Source organism: Salminus brasiliensis, chromosome 22 (genome assembly GCF_030463535.1).
Source record: "Salminus brasiliensis chromosome 22, fSalBra1.hap2, whole genome shotgun sequence".
Lineage (NCBI taxonomy): Eukaryota > Metazoa > Chordata > Actinopteri > Characiformes > Bryconidae > Salminus > Salminus brasiliensis.
In genome coordinates this window covers 25,769,516-25,791,146 of record NC_132899.1, presented here as the reverse complement: position 1 = coordinate 25,791,146, position 21,631 = coordinate 25,769,516, and the positions used below count along the sequence as shown (strand labels likewise).

At 40.9% G+C, this 21,631-nt stretch overlaps 1 protein-coding gene across 1 annotated transcript; it reads right to left on the bottom strand.

Annotated features, from left to right (window-relative positions):
- Positions 1–502: 502 nt before the first annotated feature.
- On the bottom strand, positions 503–20,031 carry ccdc6b (coiled-coil domain containing 6b). The gene is made up of 9 exons (XM_072667523.1): positions 19,771–20,031; positions 16,114–16,263; positions 13,022–13,150; positions 12,279–12,382; positions 9,102–9,262; positions 7,370–7,526; positions 6,728–6,828; positions 5,132–5,253; positions 503–2,885 (listed from the first exon to the last, which is right to left on the bottom strand). Exons 1-9 carry the CDS (start codon positions 20,026–20,028, stop codon positions 2,742–2,744), a joined length of 1,326 nt encoding a protein of 441 aa, XP_072523624.1. The 5' UTR covers positions 20,029–20,031; the 3' UTR covers positions 503–2,741.
- Positions 20,032–21,631: the final 1,600 nt, after the last annotated feature.

Genomic DNA, 21,631 nt, shown 5'->3' with positions numbered 1-21,631 from the left:
GTACACCAGCAGCCTAAAATGTGGTTTAAATGTGGACAACTCAAGTTTAAGATTTTAAGGTGGCTGTAATAAAAAGCAACAAGACAACCTTTTTTGTTTAAGCTCAGTCTGCAACTGTGTTGTTTTACAGAGAACTTCTCAAACTACAAGAAACTGATCAGGATTGAATAACAGGCTGCTTTAGAGTCCAAGGCCTTGTTTTGCTCATGCAGATAAAGCCACTCAGACTGTGGGAGTACTACCAAACACAAGGTCAAGAACACAGTGGCTGCTGAGAGACGGTCACCAACAACACACCTTCACTAAGCTGGTTCAAATGTTTCTAATCAAACCACAGTAAAATTCTGTCTAACGTTTTCGGAATCGTACCATTTATGGTACCATTGATTTGTACTGTATGGTTTCGCACCAACCCTGTTGAGATTCCTCTGCATGTATGGCAATACAGCTGCTCACATCTACAACCAATCCTTGTTGAGAAAATCAAAGGCAAGTGTAGACATATGGGACCACATATTAAGGCTTTAATTATTTTATGTGGGAATAAGCTAGATAATGCTTACATTTAGCAATACCACAGTGAGTTAAGGCTCAAAGGTGTTCCATCCATTAAAGATAGCAGTAAAACATGAACAAACTTTACATTCATTTGTCAACAGTCTTAAAAAGAAAACAATGCGGGTGGGATTGGGTGGTGGGGGGTGGTCTGAGTTCTAGTAAAACTCGAACACAAACTTGAAATGTATTTGAACACTTCATGGTAAAACGAGATACTTTTTCCTCTACAAAATGAAATGTCTATTTACACTGAAATGACACAACGGTAAACATAAAGGTAGAAAAGCCATCCCTGGTTTCCAGGGTGTTGAAAAATTGCTTATGGGGACCAAAAGAAAAGAAAAACAAAACAAAACACACCTTGAATCGAGACCCCTTACCCTTAACGCCATGGTGTGTGTTAGTTACATAGTGGTGTATCAACATTGCGGAGGCTCAACACCACCAACAGGGTCCTAAGGAACCCTAGAATCATTCTAAACTTCTGTGCCTTAACCACAATGGAACTGCTTAGTACCAGTATTGTATCTTCATTTAGCAGATTTTTTTTTGATCTGTTGTGACTGCAATAAATTAGCGTTCTTCACAATATACAGTAAGTGCTCTGTGTTTTCTCTTTTTTTCCTTGTTCTGCAATTTAGCTGCACTGAGTGATAGGCATTTGGTTAAGTGGAGAAAAAAAAAAAAAAAGCCAAAGCCAAAACTAGCATCACTCATGGATAAGGAGGTCTAAGATCACACAACACATACTCAACTTCAAACATTTCAAAAAGCACTGTCCCCCAACCCTGGACATTTCCGCAAAGCTTACAAAAAGATGATATGTCTATTTACACTTGAGTGCATCCGTAGCACAAATCTTTGAAATCTTTCAAAACCAGTCAACACAGCGTTTTATACTGTATGCATACTGTAGGACACAGTCAGGGTGGAATTGGGTCGAGGGGGGAGTCAGTGGTACCGGTTACAGACACTGTTTAGGGAAATATGTGGATGGAGGAGAATTAGGAACAAGAACAAATACACTAGTCTTGAACCTCTCTTTGTCCTTCTCTTCAGACCAAGGCAATTCATTCAAACGTGTGCAGCAGCGCGCCAAAAGCATTAACGTGTCAATCAGTACGCGTCCTGGAGGACTACAGTCAGGCAGATGCACAAACTGTGCAACACACCAACAGCAGCATAAGTAAGCCATTCTCTCTCCCTTTGAGATAATAAGGATGCTTTCGAGCCTACAACCCCACCCCAAAAAAAACAAACACAACAAAATCACGCAAACAGAAAGCGAAATCACTTGCCTACTCAGGCTAGGCTAGGGTAAACACATACTTTGCATTTAAAGCATGCTCTCCAAGCAGGGCACCAAATGCATATTGCTGTGCAAACAGGTTTTTTCCATGAGGCACAACTACGGCAAGCTTCATTGCCACAGAGCCCCGAGCTAATTAGCCATACGAGTGAGTGCACAAAAAATGACGTGGGGGAACAACGGTTGCCAAACCAACGCCAGATCTCCTCTTCATCCCTTAAAGGCCATTAGCTTCACTCCCCACCAACCCATCTGGTGCACTTAACTACAGCTTTCAGCAGAAGCTTGCTACCGGCTGCCTGTGTCTCATGTGTTATTGTTAGAAGACACATACTTGTATAATGAAGTGTGAAAGTTACTGCGGACATTTTCATCAAGAAGCTCCTCCTCCTGACCAGTACCTTGTGTTTATCTAGTTTTCCTTAAGCAAAGCAAACCCTTTTTGCGGGGCTTAAAAAGAAGACTAACCATACACAGGCACACGCTGCTTCTGTGAAATACAGGCCAATTAAATTACCGCTCCCTGATGCAAAGCTGAGGCTAAACGCATCAACTTGTTCCCTTTTGTTTCTATTTTTTTTCTTTGTTAAAACCTTCTGCTCTCCAAAAAAGCGTTCTAGCAATGAAACCAGGCAGGTTTAGTGTCACCATCAATGCCACAAGACCACTGAACTGCATTCAGAAATGGGGGGGGGGTGTAGACAAAAAACAAAAATAAAACACAACACACATTAACAGTGAAGCCTATATGAATCTCAGTGCAAGACAAAGATGTCAACTCCATGTACATAGGACAATTAAGCCTTTGGCTTGGCGGGAATACAGTAGCTCTGGTCTGAGTCCACTCTGATGGGTGTGCGGCAGAGCTCATGCATTATGGCTGCTGTGAAGGTGCTGACTGCACTGGGGGAGGAGGTGGAGGGGGTCCAGGATGCACTCCTGCCTGTGTGTTGGGGGAAGGAGGAGGCGTCGGGCGCTTGAACTTGTCTGGACTGTTGCTTCTTCTGGGGGACGGTCTCTGGGGGAGGCAGAAGAAAGACCATGATTACCAGCGGTCCACACAGCATTTCTTACAGCGGGCACAAAACATGACCTCAGCAACGTTAACTCAAAACATGACAGTGCGCCCTACCTATGTTACACAAGTGACCACTGGTAAGCAGAAGGGAAAAAGCAGATATCAAGGAGCAGAGTTCAAGTGGAATACATTCCCCCCTCGGCTATCAGCTATCAGCCTTAGTGTACTGATCAGATAATAATTGTAAGTGCAAAGCAAATTAAAAGCATAAAACACGTCAATGTAGTAAAACATTTTCTGGCTGTAATCCTGGAGTTAAAACTGTAATTGCAACCCAAATTATAATGCTTTGCCTTTATTTTTGGCTTTTGCTAGCCTTCAGCTTGCTAACTAGTTCGCTAGCAGAGTAAAATAAAGTAGTATCTGCAGGCACATTACAGATGGAGTAGTCTGCTACCTAAAACCCAGCAAATCGAATCCAATGGTTTTGAATCATTACAATTTTTAAGTAGTTTGTTTCTACATATTTGAACCAGCATTGTCTGCTAAGTTCTACCCAGTTTGCCTATTCAATCCCTTGTCCCTCAGAGAGCCTATGCAGTCAACTTCACTTCAGCTAATACAAGTAATTAAAGATGGCTTCATACAGCAAAAACATTGGACCCTTTGAACTAAACGGGTTTAGTTCAATTCTAAAGCTTCATTAATACATATGATCTTGTAGAACTACAATATGGGCATGTATGGTGGACCAGTGTTTTAAACAAAGGTTTAAATTTCATTCATGGTCAAGCTGCATTGAGAAAATGTGAAAGTATACTCAACTTGTTTAACTCAGGAAAGAGTTGCCACAGAAGGAGAAGTGTTTAGCATTTTCCCCCATTTTCCCCAAGCCAAGCATGTTCAAAAGGTTTGGAAAAATGTCTTACAGAATACATTTTAAAGCCTTTTGACAAAAAAAACATATGACACTCTGTCCCCTTTAATCCCCGTCAAAGGATGGCTCTTGCTCGACTCAGAGTTATTTTTAAACTCATTCTATTTATGTGCAGAGAAACAATAAGGAAGGATGCATTTCCTGCGTATTGTGCAGCAAAAGGACAACCAGGTTAAGCAGGATAAAGTGGGAGAAGCACCTCAGATCAAACACTTAATTATGGAGACTATAGAGTATATATATATATATATATATATATATATATATATATATATATATATATATATATATATATATAAGAAAAGAATGTAGCCTTTTCTGCTGCTTTCTGACCTATTGTTCACACAAAGTTGTGTACAAATTGTGCTATTTTCAGTCTTCAGTGTTTGTGTGTGGATGGGCAAAATGCAGTTAACTTACACATGCTTGTTGCTGAACATTAACTGAGCATTCAGTACGCTACATGATGACCAGGCTTCTGTGTTGTGCTGAGGCATCAGAACGTAATGGACCCGATTCTTGTAAACCGTGTGTTGACTGAACTGTAATGATTACAAATCTCAAAGATTCTCCAAAATGCTTAATTATAAAACAAAGTTTAATTCAAAATGCAGCCTAATCTATATCTAGTTAAAAGCTAAACAACTGTCCACTTCCCTGTCACGTGTGTAGCCATGGTAAGATCAACAATGCCACAGCAGCAAAGGGTTGATTCTTTCCCGGTTTTTCCCAGTCAAGATACTCTTGTTAAAACACCAGTTTTGCTTATGGGCTCCCCCTACAGTTGCAAAGTGTAATTCAGTGGTAACAGAAATCATGGTTTCAGTCCCCCTCATGGACACCACAGAACCAAATAATATTAATTAATACACTGTAACAAAGCTTTAACCAGAACCTTTCGTAACACAAACCCAAAAAATTACATAAACTGACACAGGCAATGATGTTCTAGCTTTATCAAGCCACTAAACAGCCTGTCTTTTTTCTCTCTGTACCAGCTCTGCCCAATTTAGTGTCTTCTGCAATTCCCCAGTTCTGTAAGGTTGCTAGGAAACAATCTGAGTAACGATGGAAACTATGCAAAGGACATTTAGAGATCAGTGGCAAGACTGTAATCAATATTCCACCTTTCCTGATCTGATTGGTGGAACAGGAAGATTTACAAGAGGCTGCACAAAGAGTTCCTTAGATGATCTCTCTCTGTAGGGTTGACCCGGGGTCTGTGCTGGCTGAACAGGGAAAGCCATCATGGGCATGGAAGGAAAGGACACAGAAATACAGAGAAAGAGGGAAAATGGAGGTGACTCACTGCAATGCCGTGTGAGGCTCCCACGTGCACATGCAAGCCTGGTGTGTTGTAGTAGGACATGCCTGCTCGGGTCAGCGTGGCCGGAGGGGTAAAACCCACTGTGTGACTGGCATATGAGAGGCCTGCAATGGGAGTAGTCACGCACACACACACACACGCACACATACACCCAACAGCACTACAGTCAGCACTACAAACAGCATAAATCAATCACTGGAAATTCTACACTTTAATAAAAACAACTTAAGACAGATTTATTACATAACGTAACAAGTGCTAATTGTTTATATACAGTAGGGTAAAATACAAGTCGGGTGACTGGGACAAGACGAATGGCTCGTAAAAAAATGCCTGCCTAAGGCAAAGCCATTGTGCATTTTAAGGTGTAAATACATATAGAAAGGGGGAGAAATAGGGGCTCTTCTACTCAAAGAAGGGGGAAGAGTACTGTTTATCCTGCCATTAGATAGGAAGATAGTTTACTGAGAAGTCTATGTACCTTAGCTAAAAATCCATACTGACTGTTTACAGACACAGGTTAGCCAAACAGCAAATATTTGCTCAAACCGACTGTCTGCCTAAACCTTTACTACACTTAATGATATGCTTTTGTGAGAGACGTTTACATTCTTCACCAGCTGTTTATAAGAAGGGTGGGAACAAACTTCAAATCACTAGAATGACGCATGCCTGCATTACAGTTTGCATTTTTCTTTCGCATGGAAGTGCAAACACAGTATAGTAACTGAAAGGGCTTTTCGTCGCAACTTTGTCAGCTAATGTCTGCCATTCCCAAAAAATGTCACTAACCCAAGCCTGCTCACTGCTGCAGGTATATAGTACAATGCCCACTGACTTACTGATCTCTGTCCAAGCAAACAGATTTAAATATTGAGAAGGAGTAGCACTGGTATGCTCTACTCTTCATCACAGCAACAAGGAATAGAATTTGATGCCCCCTGAACAGATGTTTAAAAATGCAGTTTTCAAATACAGTTTTCAAATACAATAAATTGTTATAATATTAGCATAAAACATTGTATTCACAGAATATCTGGGTTAACCTATTAAGGCTAATTTAGGCTTTAGAATATCCTAACTGCTGTTTAATTTAGGCAGCACATATAAATATACACTAGTGTAGCACGCTTTGACAAAGTAGCACAACTCAGCGTTTATGCCTGCAGCTGTCACTTTGCCAAGAGTGGCGCCACGTTGATTTATGCTCGCAGGTGGTGCTGTACCCTGCCATTTCTCTTGGAATAACTTTCAAAAGCCTAAGATTAGACAATATGTTTACTCAAGAGCATCCACGCTGCTTGCAACAGATGTTAACAGCCAGGATAAGGAGGAGAACATATCTTTAGCATCTGGCCATGATTGGTAAACTAATCTGGCCCTGGTACACTGATCTGTTTATTAGCATTACTATGGGTATGATAAATATTATTAATAGAGAAATATACATAAAATTGATAAATTCGGAAAAATTGAGATTTGAGGCAACAGAAAGTGCCTTACTGACATGTTTTAAAACAAAAGTGCATTGACTACAGGATAAGACATGTGGTGTGTAGTGTGTGTTTGTATGTGTACCTGGTGATATGGGTCTGCTGGAGCTTGGCGAGGGTGTGTAAGGGATCGGACTGGACACAGTGCGGGGACGAAGGCCTTGGGCTGACATTTCATTAAAGTACCTACGAGATAGTGAGTATGAGAAAGGTAAAAACACATCAGGACATACCAATATATCATCTACTGCAATAGCGTTTTTTTTTAGAAATGCATCCCTGACGGCTGGATGGACACAAGAAAATAAGTACAAAGTAACAGATACCACAGAAATGTAAAAGCAGACAGTAACACCTGTCTGAAAGTGTTTTTCTTAGGATGTTTAGGAAGGAAAAAGCACTATTCCTTCACTCCCCATGCCTTCACTTCCTGCAAGTCAGGGGAATCAAACCAGCAACCTTCCGGTGCCAAACCCGCTTTTCTAAACTTGTACTGCTTAATAAACACTACATAATGTACAACAATCAAAAGGACTACCAGACACCAGGTGGAATCCACTTGACTTGACTTGAACAAACTGTAACTTGAATCGAACCATGACTTTTGTGTACTGTTACACCCTGGCAGGCACAGTAAGTTTTCCTCAATGTCTTCCTTCACACTGAGATCATTTGGAAGCTGACAAGTAATACCAAAAGGTAATCCATTACTAGTGGCATTACATACCTCTCATCATCCATCTCCAGGCTAGACTCGCTCTCGGAGAGCTGCCTGCACAGAGCCTCCCGTCGCTCCACCTCCCGCTGCAGCTTCCTCTGCAGCCGAATGTTCTCCTCTCGCATTATCCGCTCCTCTTCAATGTACTGGGCCCGTTTCTCTGTGTCTAAGATATATAATGTACAGGCACCGTATGACAAAAAGGTCTTCAGATGTTCTATTTGTGTAATCTATTTGACACTAAAGTATTTGCAAGACCTATGTGGAACTAAGGTTTTAATATATACATGAAAGACAAAATTCAGCAATAGGCCAAGTTAAAAAAAAAGGATGCAGCAGGATGACTGGGGCAGGGTAGATTACAGAAAGACGACTGTTACCAGAACTTGGTCATGAATGCAAGACCTTACTCAAGCTTTTCGCAAAAGTAGACAATGACATTGTTCTGTGGGCAGGCCCATTAAAAACACAATAGGTACAATGTATCCTACATATATGAGCCACTAGGCTTACTACTGTCCCCTAAAATTTGGGAATTACAATGTAACAGCAGGTGTGAGGAAACTAAGCTGAGAATTCAGCTGGGAAGGCTGGCTTTTACTGTGTACAGCTCCATCTAGTGGACACTGTCAGAAACATCCACAACACCACCAGCCTATATTTGATGACACGCCTATCAATGCACCAAAATAGAAACTAGATATGCATTTCCTGAAGAAAATACCAGTGCCTGTGAAGAATAATAAAAGAAATCTGAAACAGAAAGTGATTGCTAAAATGTAGGGTGCCAAATGTTTGGCTACAATGTAGGGTACAAACAGACAGATAGTTAGAGAGTTGTAGAAGCTGTAGAGGGATAGACAGACAGCGAGACCTCTATTAATAAATTAGAACTGCTACAGATCACTAAACAGAGGATTACACCCTTTCAGATTTAACTAAAATAAAAAAAATCTAAAGAAAAACTTAACAGCTGTTCTGTGTACCGTTTGTTGTTGCTGCATCACGTTTGCAGCAAGGTTCTAAGCCAACTCTAAGCAAAGGTTTTCCTCTTTCTCAACTTCTCAAACTGTTTCACCCTAAATAATGCAGCACTTACGTTTTGCTATTGAAATGTCTGTGCAGCACTATTTAAAGTGGAATAGGGAGCCAGAATTAGGCTGCTAACTGGTAATTTCACTGCACTGATTAGTTCAAATAAAGCTCTGTTTCCCTCACCAAAATAATGTCATATAAACTCTGTCTAGGGTAGTTTTTAAAAATGGAGAGAAGTTACAGAGATACTGTATGTTTTAATGAAGCGAACAACATGCAAGCATGCGTAATGCCCAGGATATGGAGCAGCAAACTAAGACAAAAGGTTTTAATAAAAAGATTTCCTTTTAAATAAAGTGTATGTGACTTGAAACAGAAATGTTACCAGCGGAAACACTGCACTGCTTTTTAAAAGTACAGTTTAGAACTGAGCAAGGTGTAATGTGAAGTATGGTCATTGATAACATGCATTTTGCTACCACACTGAAAGTGGATTTATGTGAACATTTGTGTGGATATGACACAGATTTCTAAAATACGAAGTGTGTGCCTTGGCAAAGCTACAATAAGCAAGAATATACACAATATTTTATGCATAGACAGGGTTAGGTTTCGGGTTCCACCATCTAGTGCCCTGGAACACATCTAGCCAAAAAATCCTTTATTTGAACGAGTCTGGTGAGCCTCGCCTAGCTCAGACACTCACGCTGCAGTTCGGCAGTGTGCAGGTTTTTCTTCAGCCTCTCCACTTCACTTTTCAGGAAGCGGATGTGCCTCATCATGTTCTCTGGAGAATCAATCTCCATAGAGATGTCTCTGGGGGATGGAGGAGCAGACACCGGCTGGTCTAGCTTCTCTTGGAGAATTCTACATTGACGGAACACAACAGAAGGACATGTGACCAAACCTACAACACAGCATTCTATGGTAAGTCAGGAGTCAAAAGGATTATTTAAGGATTTAAGGATTATTTACATTGTTATGGTACAAATGACTAGACAAAGCGTTATAGAACTTGAAATGGCACTTGAGGCTATTTAGACTTCTATGAAGTTATTAATGTAATGACCTACAGTAACATTCAAATTATTACCACTATAATAAAAAAAATATTACACACATGGATAGAATTGCTGGTACCCCTCGGTTAATGAAAGAAAACCCCACAATGGTCACAGAAATAACTTGAATCTGACAAAAATAAAAATGCTATGAAAATTAACCAATGAAAGTCAGACATTGCTTTTCAACCATGCTTCAACAGAATTATTTAAAAAAAAATAATTGAAACAGGCCTGGACAAAAATGATACCCTTAACCTAATATTTTGTTGCACAACCTTTTGAGGCAATCAAACAATTCCTGTAACGGTCAATGAGACTTCTGCTCCTCTCAGCAGGCCTAATCCTCATAAGCAAACTGCTACAGTTGTCTCAGGTTTGAAGGGTGCCTTTTCCATGTTTCAGCTCCTTCAAAAAGATGCTCAATATGATTTAGGTCAGGGCTCATAGAAGGCCACTTCAGAATAGTCCAACGTTTTCCTCTTAGCCATTCTTGGGTTTTCAGCTGTGTGTTTTGGGTCATTATCCTGTTGCAAGACCTATGACCTGCGACTGAGACCAAGTTTTCTGACACTGGGCAGCACATTTATTTCAAGAATCCCTTGATAGTCTTGAGATTTCATTGTACCCTGCACAGATTCAAGACATCCTGTGCCAGATGCAGCAAAGCAGCCCCAGAACATAACAGAGCCTCCTCCATGTTTCACAGTAGGGACAGTGTTCTTTTCTTGATATGCTTAATCTGTGAACATGCTGATGCGCCTTGGCAAAAAGATCCATCTGTCCATCGGACATTCTCCCAGAAGCTTTGGGGCTTGTCAACATGTACAGTGCCTTGCAAAAGTATTGAACTTTTCAACCTTTTGCCACATTTCAGGCTTCAAACATAAAGATATGAAATTGTAATTTTTTGTGAAGAATCAACAACAAGTGGGACACAATCGTGAAGTGGAACGAAATTTATTGTATATTTTAAACTTTTTTTAGAAATAAAAAACTGAAAAGAGGGGTGTGCAATATTATTCGGCCCCTTTACTTTCAGTGCAGCAAACTCACTCCAGAAGTTCAGTGAGGATCTCTGAATGATCCAAGGTTGACCTAAATGACTGATGATGATAAATAGAACCCACCTGTGTGTAACCAAGTCTCCGTATAAATGCACCTGCTCTGTGATAGTCTTAAGAGTTCTGTTTAAAGCGCAGAGAGCATCATGAAGACCAAGGAACACGCCAGGCAGGTCTGAGATACTGTTGTGGGGAAGTTTAAAGCTGGATTTGGATACAAAAAGATTTCCCAAGCTTTAAATATCTTAAGGAGCACTGTGCAAGCAATCATATTGAAATGGAAGGAGTATCAGCCCACTGCAAATCAACCAAGACCCGGCCGTCCCTCTAAACTTTCAGCTCAAACAAGGAGAAGACTGATCAGAGATGCAGCCAAGAGGCCCATGATCACTCTGGATGAACTGCAGAGATCTAAAGCTGAGGTGGGAGACTCTGTCCATAGGACAACAATCAGTCGTACACTGCACAAATCTGGCCTTTATGGAAGAGTGGCAAGAAGAAAGCCATTTCTCAAAGATATTCATAAAAAGTCTCGTTTAAAGTTCGCCACAAGCCACCTGGGAGACACACCAAACATGTGGAAGAAGGTGCTCTGGTCAGATGAAACCAAAATCAAACTTTTTGGCCACAATGCAAAACGTTATGTTTGGCGTAAAAGCAACACAGCTCATCACCCTGAACACACCATCCCCACTGTCAAACATGGTGGTGGCAGCATCATGGTTTGGGCCTGCTTTTCTTCAGCAGGGACAGGGAAGGTGGTTAAAATTGATGGGAAGATGGATGGAGCCAAATACAGGACCATTCTGGAAAAAAACCTGTTGGATCCTGCAAAAGACCTGAGACTGGGATAGAGATTAATCTTCCAACAAGACAATGATCCAAAACATAAAGCAAAATCTACAATGGAATGGTTCACAAATAAACATATCCAGGTGTGAGAATGGCCAAGTCAAAGTCCAGACCTGAATCCAATCGAGAATCTGTGAAAAGAGCTGAAAACTGCTGTTCACAACGCTCTCCATCCAACTTCACTGAGCTCAAGCTGTTTTGCAAGGAAGAATGGGCAAAAATTTCAGTCTCTCGATGTGCAAAAGTGATAGAGACATATCCCAAGTGACTTGCAGCTGTAATCGCAGCAAAAGGTGGCGCTACAAAGTGTTAACGCAAGGGGGCCGAATAATATTGCACGCCACACTTTTCATTTTTTTGTCCGTTTTATCCGTCCACTTTGGCTCAAACAACGACGGATGGTGCGACACTGACACTGATGTTCCTTGAGCTTGAAGTTCACCTTTAATCTCTTTAGAAGTTTTTCTGGGCTCTTTTGTTACCATTCGAATGATCCATCTCTTTGATTTGTCATCAATTGTCCTCCTGCGGCCACGTCCAGGGAGGTTGGCTACAGTCCCATGGATCTTAAATTTCTGAATAATATGAGACAACTTTTTTCTTCGCTTCCTCCGCAAGCAGAGGAGGGTCAACAAAACTGTTGCTTTGGTGTGAAAAGTGCAGTAGCGCTACATAAAGCTACTCAAACTACTCATAAAGCTTTTGTGAGATTTTTTCAGTAATTTTAAATATTTGCCTTTGAAACAGGACTAACTAAGTACTAAGACACAGGTGATGCAGTCATAAGGCACTTAGGACTCAACTGGTTAATATAAGGAAACAGTCTAGCATGAAACACAGAAGGCTGTTTTTTAGCCTGGTTAAACTTACCCTCTAGGGTTCTGATATTAACCGGACACCACTGACCTTTTCTCTGCCTCCAGCTTGTCCATTCGCTTCCATAGTCGATTAACCAGTGCTTCTTGCTCTTGCTCCAAAGTGTTCTCCAAGTCAATCTTTTCTCGCCTGAGCTGAAAAAACACATAACAGGTTTAGTTAAACAAGTGATCCAAAAAGCAGAAGATCTTGTAGGCACACAGGCTGCTTTCCTTTATATTAAAAGGAGTTAGTTGTTAGGGAGGGCTGCACATTAGCCTGCCATTACACAACAGAACAAATGTTGCCTGTATGTAGGACTGAGACGGTTATCTTAAGCCCTCAAAAATGTGATGATAACCTTACTAATCTTACTTACAGTAATCATTCTAGTTTGAACTAAAATTGAAGACTACTGGCTACGCTACACAATGATTTGCCTAAAGCCAAGGTCTCTGTGCCATTCACAACAAAACGAAATGCCTCCTTGAGCAGTTCCAAATTTGAGAAAAGATGCAACAACTCCTTTTCAGAATATGGAAGTAATATATATGGGATTAATATGACTAACATGCACATTTGAACGGGACTAAAAATAATTACTTTTGTAATAATATTACCCCACGTCCCAGTGTACAACTAATCCTGTACGAATAGGGTTGTACTCATACATACTGTCGGTATCTAACACTTGGGCTGTGTCAAAAATAGAATTCAGTATTGAATTCTAAACAGATTTCAGTATTGAAAATGTTAAGTATCAGTCATGAAAGCCTTTTGCACCAAGAGAATACCTGTTCCAATGTAAGCTGCTTGGAGATGGTGTCATTCTCCAGTTTCTTGATTTTCTTCATCAGCTTGTTAACCTGAAACTCCTGCTCCTGTTCCAAGTGCTGCTCCAGCTCAGCTTTTTCATGTTGTAGCTGAGAGAAAACAGAGACAGTACTTACAAGTTTCATTCAGTCCCAGTGATTCAGTAGAAGGTACAAACAAATTCTATCAGATGCTAATGCAGAAAGCTGCATTCCAATAAGAAAAGAAAGGAACAAAACAAAACAAAAACAGCTTCAGTTTCACCTATTCCCCCTTCTGCTTTGCTGAGACAGTGCATATTCATAAGTGTTTGTTTCTCTCCCTCAAATATATATATATATATATATATATATATATATATATATATATACATATACATACAGTCATGCCCGAAAGTATTCATACCCCTGTCAAAGTTTGACTTAAATTTACTTTTATTTAACCAGAAGTTATATTTTTGCCTGGAAATGACACAGGCATCTCCCAGGAGATAACACGATGATGTACAAGAGGCATCATTGTGGGAAAGAATATTTCTCAGCTTTTATACACATTTGAACAAAAAGTGGCATGTCCAAAATTATTCATACCCTTCTCAATAATTAATAGAAAAGCCTTTATTGGCTATTACAGCAATCAAACGCTTCCTGTAATTGCTGACCAGCTTTTTGCATGTCTCCACTGGTATTTTTGCCCATTCATCTTTAGTGATGAGCTCCAACTCTTTGAGGTTCGAGGGTCTCCTTGCCATCACCCTGATCTTTAGCTCCCTCCACAGATTCTCAATTGGATTCAAGTCAGGACTCTGGCTGGGCCACTGCAAAACATTAATGTTTTTGTCTGCTAACCATTTCTTCACCACTTTGGCTGTGTGTTTTGGGTCGTTGTCATGCTGAAATGTCCACCGGTTCCCAAGGTCAAGTTTCTCTGCAGACTGCCTGATGTTGTTGTTGAGAATCTTGATGTATTGCTCTTTTTTCATGGTGCCATTTACTGCGATCAAGTTCCCTGGTCCATTGGCTGAAAAACACCCCCAAAACATTAGGTTCCCACCACCATGTTTGACAGTGGGGATGGTGTTCTTAGGGTTGAAGGCTTCTCCTTTTTTACGCCAAATGGTGCACACATCATTGTGGCCAAACAATTCAATTTTTGTTTCATCTGACCATAAAACAGAACACCAGAAGTCTTCTTCTTTGTCCAGATGAGCATTTGCAAAGGTCAAGCGGGCTTTTGTGTGCCTTTTCTGGAGAAGTGGTGTCCTCCTTGGCCTGCGTCCGTGGAACCCAGCAGTGTGCAGTGTCCGTTGAACTGTCTGCCTTGAGATGTCGCCACCAGCAGAGTCCAGATTCACCAGGATGGCCTTGGTGGTGATCCTTGGATTTTTCTTCACCTCTCTCACTATTCTCCTGGCCAGCACAGGTGTCACTTTTGGCTTCCGACCACATCTTCTGAGATTTTCCACAGTGCGGAACTTCTTGTATTTTTTAATAATACTTTGCACTGTAGCCACTGGAACCTGAAAACATTTTGATATGGCTTTATAGCCCTTTCCTGACTTGTGAGCGGCCACAATGCACAGCCGCAGGTCCTTAGTGAGCTCCTTTGTCTTAGCCATGACTGTCCACAAACCAACTGCAGAGAGCTGCTGTTTTTCTCCTGTTGAGTTGATTAAAACAGCTGTTCCCAATGAATCAGGGTAATTAGGATGCTTTAAAACAGCTTGGACTATTTGGAATGGTATAGAACTTTGGATTTTCCCATATACTGTGACAGTTTTCAAAGGGTATGAATAATTTTGGACATGCCACTTTTTGTTCAAATGTGTATAAAAGCTGAGAAATACTTTTTCCCACAATGATGCCTCTTGTACATCATCGTGTTATCTCCTGGGAGATGCCTGTGTCGTTTCAAGGCAAAAATATAACTTCTGGTTAAATAAAAGTAAATTTAAGTCAAACTTTGCCAGGGGTATGAATACTTTCGGGCATGACTGTGTGTGTATATATATATATATATATATATATATATATATATATATATATATATATATATATACACACACACACACACACACACAACACACAAATTGCTGAAAGCCTCAAATGTGACCTTGGGGAGCTACTCAACAAATTCCATTCTCCCAAAATGTTCCCCAAAATCACATGACTCTCTGCCTCAGTTGGCTGAAAGACCAGTATTTTCAAAGCTAGAACTATTTTTTTCCCAGTAACCAACCTAGTCATCATCAGGACTCAACCATCTGCACACAATATCTGTCTCTAAAGATCAACATTGACCAACAATACCTGTGGTTCTCCATCTGTGGTCAATTTCAATCTTTATAGAAACCTTACAAATAAACATTACAGCAGGTGAAAGTACTACTTCAACTACTTTAAAAGAGACTTAATTTCTGATTAATTAGGTGAAGCACCATATTTGATGTCTAGAATTAGGCTTCAAAACTTACAGGCCATTTTATTAGACAGCTATTTTCTTGGTACACCTTATGTACAGATATATGCATGTATAGTTGTTGCTACATGTACAGTTAGAGTCTAAAGCTCAGCTGCTATTTTCTAGCCTAGTGGTCTGCAACACTTTTTCTAAAAGGGGCCACAAAATCAGGGTAACAGAAGAGTCAGGCTTACTGCAAATCATCAATGATCAAATCAATGGCCCAGTACATATGTAAGTATGTAGTAAATAAGACATGCCATAAGAAGCACATGCCACTTTGCCACATGAAAAACTAACAATACACATATTTTAACAAAGTTAAAGCACACTGCAGAATGATGACCAGCTTCTGACAACAGGACCATTGCTCTCAAACCTGCAGGGACACCTATAAAACCCCACCAACATTGCTGTACTTCCTCAATAACATTGGTGGTCTTACAATAGTCGCTTTCCATTGAAGGATGGAGCAGAAGGGGCTGAAGGGGCAACAGCTGGGCTCCAACCAGGAATTGGAAACCTACAAAAGTGACCTACAATGTGTGATGAGTGTACCTGATACCTGAGTCTACATAATACCAAACCCAACACATTGTTGCTCAGCACTGACCTGCATAAGTTTTCGAGAGAGCTCGTTGGTGAGGAATTCCTCTTCTTTCTCATAATTGACGGCTAGCGTTTCTTTCTCCTTCTGCAGAGCCTGGATCTTCTTAAACAGTGTGTTACTGATGAACTCCTCTTCTTGTTCTGCTCTGGCTTGCTGCAGATCAGAAACAATGACATTTGAAAAACATTTTTTGGATTAGATCCAGATGTTCTGTCTCACAAAGACTCTCAAAATCTATGGATACATGGAAACGTGCTGTACTTTTATTGCTAATGGTTAGCCCAATGAGTAAACAATAAATTTAGAGCATTATCAAATATTTAGATCTGGCAGCCAGCAAAAATATTCTGTGGCTGCTATGGTGAATGAATGTGAACAAGGAAGGTGCCTGAGGGCCAAAGCAGATGCCATATGATCTTCAGCAATTGACACTTTCCTGGATGCACGGCTGTGGTCCTATTAAGCTACTTAAAACAGCGTCATGATCAACAAGCTACATATTGTCACAATGCAATAATAAGAACTACAACTCATTACAAACTCACGCAGTGTATGCAGCTTCCCAATATACAGTACCAGTCAAACATTTTATAACACCACAACTTTTTCGGGAATTATTCAGTTTAATGTTTCATTGCACTCTGAAATGAATGCATAGTACAAATAAGCAATGGGAGTTAAATAAAAAAAAAAACTGAAAAAAAAAAACAAAAAACTGTATTGTAGACTCATCACACCTTTGGCAAATATAACTGATAAACACACTTGTGCCATTCTTTCTACAAAAGAAATTAAAGGTTCTTCAGAAAGTCTTCCCAAGTCTGTTGCAGAAGTTTCCATAAATGTGTGGCACTTGTAGGTTGCTTTGCTTTTACTCTTCTGTCCAGTTCATCCCAAACCAGCTGCATGGGGTTTAAGTCTGGAGACTGTGCTGGCCACTCCATCCACCACCATCTACCACTACCATCCACTACGTTCTTTTTCCCCTGAGGTAGTTCTTATGTTTTGGGTCATTGTCTTGTTGTAGGAGGAACCCCTTACCAACTAGGCGTGTACCAGGGTCCTGCATGGCTGTGCAGAATGCAGACCCTAGATCCAGCAAAACAGCCACAGGCCATCACACAACGGCGTACAAAGATCCTGCATGATGAACTGAATATGTCATTTTGATACATGAGTCAACAGTACCTTCTTCTAGTCTTCAGCAGTCCAATAGTGGGGTTTCATGGCCTAGGCAAGCTTCTGTGTCTTATTCTGACGTCTTAGCAATGGCTTAGCAAACTTCTAAGCAATTTGTTCTCAGATTCAGTTGTGGCTTTGGGTCTGCCAGACCGCTTCCTGTCAGACTTTCACCCAGTTTCTGAGTGAAAACTTACTGACACCTAGACTTTCTTGGCAAGGACCCACTTTTTTATGTGTTATGATGGTATGTCTCTTTTCCCTTGTTAATTGCCTTTTTCTCACCATTTTGCAGCAACACATTACTTCCTGCAGTACAATACTGTTCAACTGATGCTCACAAGGGTATGGTTCCAACACTGCTTTTATGCAGACAGAGAGGGTTGTAAGCAATCAAGAAAAGTTGAAACACCTATAGGAATTAGTAGCACCCACTTTTGAAGGTCAACCTTCATTGCTGCAGAACAGTTTTAAATTGTTCAAAACTGGGGTTCAAAAACTGTAGTGTACTTCTGTTGTCCTTTTTCTTTACACATTACTGCACTACAACTGCACTAGTGGACTACATCAGACAATAAGGTCACAATAACAAACTTACTTCTGAGTCTACAATGCTGTTAGCCTTGACATTTTTGCATTACAGTCCAAAAGACTATGAGTATTTGCCATTGCACCAGTGCTATGCAGGCATACATTTAAAGGACTACAGAGACATTTTTATTGAATGTTTAATGTTCAAACATTCAAACAATTTGGTCAATGATGGTTAAACTTGGTTTAATGAAGAGGCATGATATAATATCTAGGGATGCAAGATTATATTGTAATCGTGTCAGTAGACAATGCACAAAAAGCAGCATCTGACCATTATTTATATCTGATGTTTTTATTAAACATCAGAAGCATCGGAGCAAAATGTATATACTTTCTATATAATCTATAGGCCTATGTGCTCTATTCAGCGTATCTAAACATTTCTTTAATACTGAAATCAATCTTCACTAGCTTGCAAATCAGCTTGAAAATCTGAGAGCAAATCTACATCAAGGCAGTAAAATAGTGCAGGGCAGACTTAAAGAGTAAAATGCTTGTCTGTCCCTTTTTGGCCTGTAAGAGTTATGCTGTAGGCAAATCACGGTGTGTTATGCAATACAAATTCAGCTTTCCACAACGTAAAGGAGAACTGAAACTACATTTTTCCTCAATGTTTAGAGCCAGAGCCAACATCAACAAAGGGAATCAACGAGAACTCTATTCTAATTTGCCAAGATGTGCATCAAAATATGTAGCCAACACTTGCATCGTATTATTCCCTCTGAATCAGAGTGGGAGAGAACAATATATGGACCACTGAAAGCACAGCAGCTGTATCAACACAACTTCTCAGGCTTGCACACAACAACACACTGCAGTGTCAAGGCTTGGCAAGCCATGACATGACATCAAAAAAGGAAACTCACCATATGACTGCATTTGTTCTATGATAGAACACAATTAATGCTGATTGGGTCCATTTGCCTTTTTTATTGCTGCAATTTGTAATCATATGAAATGAATGGAATTTAGGAATTAATCAAACGAACTCACGTGTTATACTGATCCTCATCAGCATCATTAACTGATTCATGATTATTACTTACCTAAAAAGCCTTTAGTGCTTGTTAAACATGCCTTAGCCCAGTGCCTCGCCCCCCTCTGACCAGCTAGCTACCGCTGACGACCACAAACCTGACACTGTAAGCTCCCGTGGTAAAAAAAAAAAAAACACAGATACGTGTAGACACGTCTAGCCGTGATTAACACACACGCTCTGATATTTTAATGTCCAAATAATGATTTTTATAAAGACTTTAATTCCTAGGACTGAGTTAAGTCAGTATTTAGCTAGTAGCTAGCAACATAACTGCTCTTCAGAACAGGCGCTGTAGAGCTGCTAGGCTAACGTCAGCTGCTAACTGGTCGTCTTTAATTCAGCAAGTTAGCAATATAGTTAGCTAGCTATATTATCAAGACGCAGACAAGTCGATAAGAGTGACAACAAGTATCAACACACATAATGTTACAGTAACTGGTCAGCGTATGTTCATTTAATTTAAAGCTAGCTAGATTAATGAGGGGTATTAGCTAACATTAGCCAAGTAGAACAAGTAGTTCGCTAGCAAAACACTGGCTTACCTCAAACTAGAGGTGGCAAATCCAGGTCCTGGAAGTAAAAATCCGCCCCAGCTACAGCAGAGCCGTCTAAGGCAGTCGGAACAAAATCCTGGTGCGGATTTTTACTTCCAGGACCTGGATTTGCAACACTTGCCTCACAGTAAGCTCGCTAGCATTAGCTTGCCTATTTAGCTAGCGAACTAGACTTAGTTTGCAAACATAATTAAGAGCAGGAACCGCTGCTAATATCAGGGAGGCGTGCAGTTAAGTGCATAAAGGCTTATAGAGAGGGAGGCTTATAGAGAGGGAGGCTGTACAGTCACTTACAATCGTGACGCTGGCTTTGCGCAGGTCTCGGTTCTCCTCCTGCAGCGCTTTACATTTCAGCTTGAACGTTTCCAGCTCGATTTTCAGCACTTTGTTCTCCTGCTGCAGGGATGCCAGGCGGTTCGTCAACTCCTCCAGGCGAAAAGGAGAAATCACGATGCCAGGCTTGGTGGACGATGAAGACGGACACTGAGGGGCAGCGGAGGAACTGCTGCTGCCCGCACCGTCCGTGTCACTCTCGCTAGCGCTGTCCGCCATGACCACTGAGCAGGGAGGGAGGAGGGTGGGAGAGCAGGGAGAGCGAGGAAGAGGGTGGGAGAGAGAAGTCAGGGGGTCAGAAACGTCGTTGTCAAATGGAAATGATTCAATAAAGAGCATAACTGAATGTTATAACATTAAAAGTACTAGTTAATTTTATTTAAAATTCGTTTATGATTTATGTATTTGTATTTGTGTGGATGCTTCTGGTCGGGATCCGTCCCTGATTACATGTCACGTTAACATATGAATATATAACTGGAAAAGTGCATTTCTTTATGGCAACTTCTAAATTTTACGTGGTTATTAGGATGTTGCTAAGTGGTTGTGTTTCCTCATGGTCGTGTGGTGGTTGCTATAGTGTTGCTGAGCGGTTGCTATGCTATTGCAGGGGGTTGACTACAGGTCTACGGAAGTCTGCGGAATGCGACGACTTTGCACTCCATTGAAACACCAGAGTGATGTCACTCCAGATCTGTGGCCATGCTTTGGCTATTGATATTGTCATAAACATACTATAGCCCACGTGCCTTTGTGCTGTTCGTGGCCGTGTTCTGATACTCACTATACATGGGACTCCCCGTGTGTATCTAGTTAATGAAGTGAAGTCTTTACTCTGGTTCCTCCAGAGGTTCGTGTAGCTTTGCGCAGTTTACAGTATCTTTGGCTGAGTTTGAGTCAGACATGGTAAAACCGGACAGACTGATGAGTGAACAGTGAAATACGACACGGCCTGCAGCCCTGCAGCCCTGCGCGAGGTGCGCATGATGGCCCGGAACCTTGCGGAGACGCTGCTTGTCTCACAACGGACGCAATAGGCAAATGTAGTGCTTGCCTAAACACTCAAGCAGCTGTGAAACTGTATTCCGCAGTACTGTGCTTAAGTTACTCTGCAGTTAATCTGCGCTTCACATGCGTGGCGATACTCTGGGTGTTGATCCGTTACACTACTACATGTCGCACTCTGGGGGCATAGAGGCACCATGATTGATGCGCTGGTCACTGCGCTCTTCTCCTTTACAATAGAGGTCGCTGTCTGCTCACAGACCTGAGCTTGAGAACTCGCGACTGGCTAAACACACGCAAGTGAATACTATTGGTAATGTCCTGGTCGTGTCCCTACAAAAGCCGACAATGTCTTTAAACGCTGTTGTGATGAGGGGCCTTAATCATCAATGAGCCATGGGCTGTCCTTCCTTGAGCCTGGGGCTTTGACCCAGTCATCTAGTCATCACAGTTTGTTCACTCTTGTTAACGTGGATCAGATTCTCACGCTTGCCTGTTTTTACACTATATGTATAACATATATATATAACCTCTTGACATGTGCTACTGTAATGAAATGGTTTTAATGATATAGTATGTCTGATCAGTATATAGTCTATATATATATAACAGCCCTTAATATTTACAAGTGTGCTGGTATGCTGTTAGCAGTATCACATAACCACTGGGAGACCTGCATTTAATATTCAACACAGAAAAGCATTTGACCACATGGTGTGCTGCACCCGAAATTCTGATGTTGGCCTTAATGAGGTTTAGGGTTTACTGTTCCTGATAAAGGAATGGTCACTGCAAATCTGTTAATACAGTTATTAAC